Source organism: Vombatus ursinus, unplaced genomic scaffold (genome assembly GCF_900497805.2).
Source record: "Vombatus ursinus unplaced genomic scaffold, bare-nosed wombat genome assembly UNPS02014805.1, whole genome shotgun sequence".
Lineage (NCBI taxonomy): Eukaryota > Metazoa > Chordata > Mammalia > Diprotodontia > Vombatidae > Vombatus > Vombatus ursinus.
Window position 1 is genome coordinate 15207582 of NW_020954583.1, and position 3078 is coordinate 15210659.

Sequence of the window (3078 nt, forward strand, 5' to 3'; positions counted from 1 at the left end):
AACTTGGGTCAGTGCCCCTTTCTCTCTAGTAGTAGAGCTCATTGTTTTTTAAAAGTCAGGAAACAAGAAAACACCATGAGCAAAAAGAAATGTACAATGACCATAGAATCTTATTATGGGAACAGGGAAGATCAAGGCATAAATTCAGAAGAGGACAACATTGTGTACAAACTCACATCCAAAACCTCAAAAGGGAATATGAACTGGTCTAAAGCCCAAAAAGCCTTGGAAGAACTCAAGAAGTATTTTAGCCCCTTACCTCCTTCTCTTACTCTTCACCCTTCCCTTTTTCTCCCCTTCCTTCCCCCCTTCCCTCTTCTCCCCTCCCCTATCCTCCCTTCCCCATTCCCCCATCCCCATCCTTCCCTCCTTCCCTTCCCTGGCCTAGACAATGTCATGGTGGAGGTGGCCAAGGAGGCCATGGAGCCTACCAAGGTGGACATCACGAGGCTGTGCCAGGACATGTTCTCCAAAATGGCCATGTACCTAACAGGGGAGCTGACAGCCACCAGTGAAGATTATAAACTTCTGGAAAATATGAACAAACTGACTAGCTTGAAGTATCTAGAAATGAAAGATACTGCAGTAAACATAAGTAGAAACCCAAAGGACTTAAACAAGAAATATGCAGCACTTCGGCCTTACCTGAATCAGATCACTTTAATTGAGGAGCAAGTAGTAGCTCTTGAGCAGGCAGCTTACAAGTGGGATGCATATTCAAAGAAACTAGAAGCAAAGTACAAGTTAGAGAGGCAATGAAAGAATTCATTAGCACAAAGACTTTAACTACAAGAATGTTTTATAAGAGCTGAGGTAAGTGGGATGGAACTTATCCCTCTGCTTCAATTCCTAAAAGGAAGTGGTGCTGCTGATTCAAGGAAAATCCCAGCCCTCACCTCTGGTTGGATATGTAACTTTGGCCACCCCTTGATGTTTCCTAAACCTGTAGCTGCATCTTATCATGTGCTTCATTGTGTGCCCTAGACCAAGGTTCAGAAATCACGATCAACTCCGCCTGGAGCAGACACAGAGGAGAGGCTCTTGTCTCCCTGTCTCCTCCCTTCTTCCCTCTCCACTAGGGTACACCCCTCCCCCTTCATAACCTGTTTTTCAACTTAAATAATAAATGCCACCATGAAAAAAAGAAGTATTTTAAAAGTCAAATAAGAGAGATAGAAGAAAAAATTGGAAAAAGAAATGGTAGTTTGGAAAAGGAAGGACAAAAATTAACTGTAGAAAACAAGTCCCTAAAAAATACAATTGGCCAAATGGAAAAAAAATACACTGAAGAAAACAACTGTTTAAAAAGCAGAATTGGCCAAATGGAAAAGGAGGCACAAAAACTCACCAAGGAGAAGGACTCTTTAAAAAAATTGGGCAAAATGGAAAAGGAAGTACAAAATCTAATAGAAGAAAACAATGTTTAAAATTTAGAGTGGGCAAGTGGAAACTAATGACTGTATGAGAGAGCAAGAATCAAGACAAACAGAAACAAAAGAATGGAAAAATAGATGAAAATGTAAGATATCCTCCAATCATATTCAATTCACACATGTATCCTCTGTCTGTATATACTCCTTCAAGCTACCCTAATAATGAGAAAGTTCTTGTGTTACAAGTACCATCTTCCCATATAGGAATGTAAACAGTTTAACCTCATTAAGTGTCTTATGATTTCCCTTTCCTATTTCCCTTTTTATGTTTCTTTTTGGTCTTGTATTTGAAAGTCAAATTTTCTATTCAGCTCTGGTCTTTTCAACAGGAATGCTTGGAAGACCTCAATTTTATTGAATGTCCATTCCCCCCACACCTGAAGGATTACACTCAGTTTTGCTGGGTAGGTGATTCTTGGTTGTAATCCTAGCTTCTTTGCCCTCTGGAATATCATATTCCAAGCCCTCCAATTCTTTAATGTAGAAGCTGCTAAATTTTGTGTTATCCTGACTGTGGCTCTATGATACTGGACGTGTTTCTTTCTGGCCACTTAAAATATTTTCCCTTTGACCTGGGATCTCCAGAATTTGGCAATAATGTTTCTGGGAGTTTCATTTTCTGGTATCTTTCAGGAGGTGATCAGTGGATTCTTTCAGTTTCTATTCTACCCTCTAGTTCTAGAATATCAGGGCAGTTTTCCTTGATAACTTCTTGAAAGATGATGTCTAGGCTCATTTTTTGATCATGGCTTTCAGGAAATCCAATAATTTTTAAATGATCTCTCCTGGGTCTATTTTCCAGGTGAGTTGTTTTTCCAGTGAGATATTTAAGATTGTCTTTTATTTTTTCATTCTTTTTAAAATTTTTTTAAATTTTTACTTTTTTTTGTTTTATTGCTTCTTGTTATCTCATGGAGTCATTAACTTCCACTTGCTCAATTCTAATTTTTAAGGAATGATTTTCTTCAGTGAGGTTTTGTACCTCCTTTTCCATTTAGCCAATTCTGTTTTTTAAGGAGTTCTTCTCTTCAGTGAATTATTGTATATTTTTTGTGCCTCCTTTACCAAACTGTTGACTCATTTTTCATTATTTTCTTCTGCCACTCTTATTTCTTTTACTCTACCTCTCTTATTTGATTTCCAAAATCTTTTTTGAGCTCTTCTATGGCCTGAGACCAATTCATATTTTTCTTAGAGGCTTTGGATGTATTTCTTGACTTTTAGCTGCTTGTTAAAGTAGGGCTCTGCTTCCAGGGCAGAGGGCACACTGTCCCAAGTTTCAGGGATTTTGTGCAGCTGTTTTCAGAGATACTTCTAGAGACCTGTAAGATTTCATTTGTTCTAAGGTAGTATGATCTAAGGAGAGTTGTATTTATTGCTCTTCTGGCAACTGTTCTGGTCTGTGAATGACCACAATCACTCTTTTCTGCCTTGGAACTATGATCAGGGTCCCTGCTCCCCTTCAGCCTCAAGCTCTGGTGTACTAGTGCAGTGCTTTTGAAAATGTTGGTTGTGACCTCAGGTTTGTGTAATTGAATGTAGGAATTGCAAAAAATTTGGCAATAGTAAAAGGTTTCTGAACATGCAATGACCAAAAATTAATGAATCTGAGGTGTTTCTGGCAGTGCTAGCCCATGTTGCATTG

At 38.7% G+C, this 3078-nt stretch overlaps 1 protein-coding gene across 1 annotated transcript; it reads left to right on the top strand.

The window, feature by feature from the left end:
* The first annotated feature begins 393 nt into the window (after positions 1-393).
* Positions 394-759, top strand: LOC114051705 (biogenesis of lysosome-related organelles complex 1 subunit 2-like). Its single transcript, XM_027874143.1, has one exon. The coding sequence runs from the start codon at positions 397-399 to the stop codon at positions 757-759; it is 363 nt and encodes a 120-aa protein (XP_027729944.1). The 5' UTR covers positions 394-396.
* Positions 760-3078: the final 2319 nt, after the last annotated feature.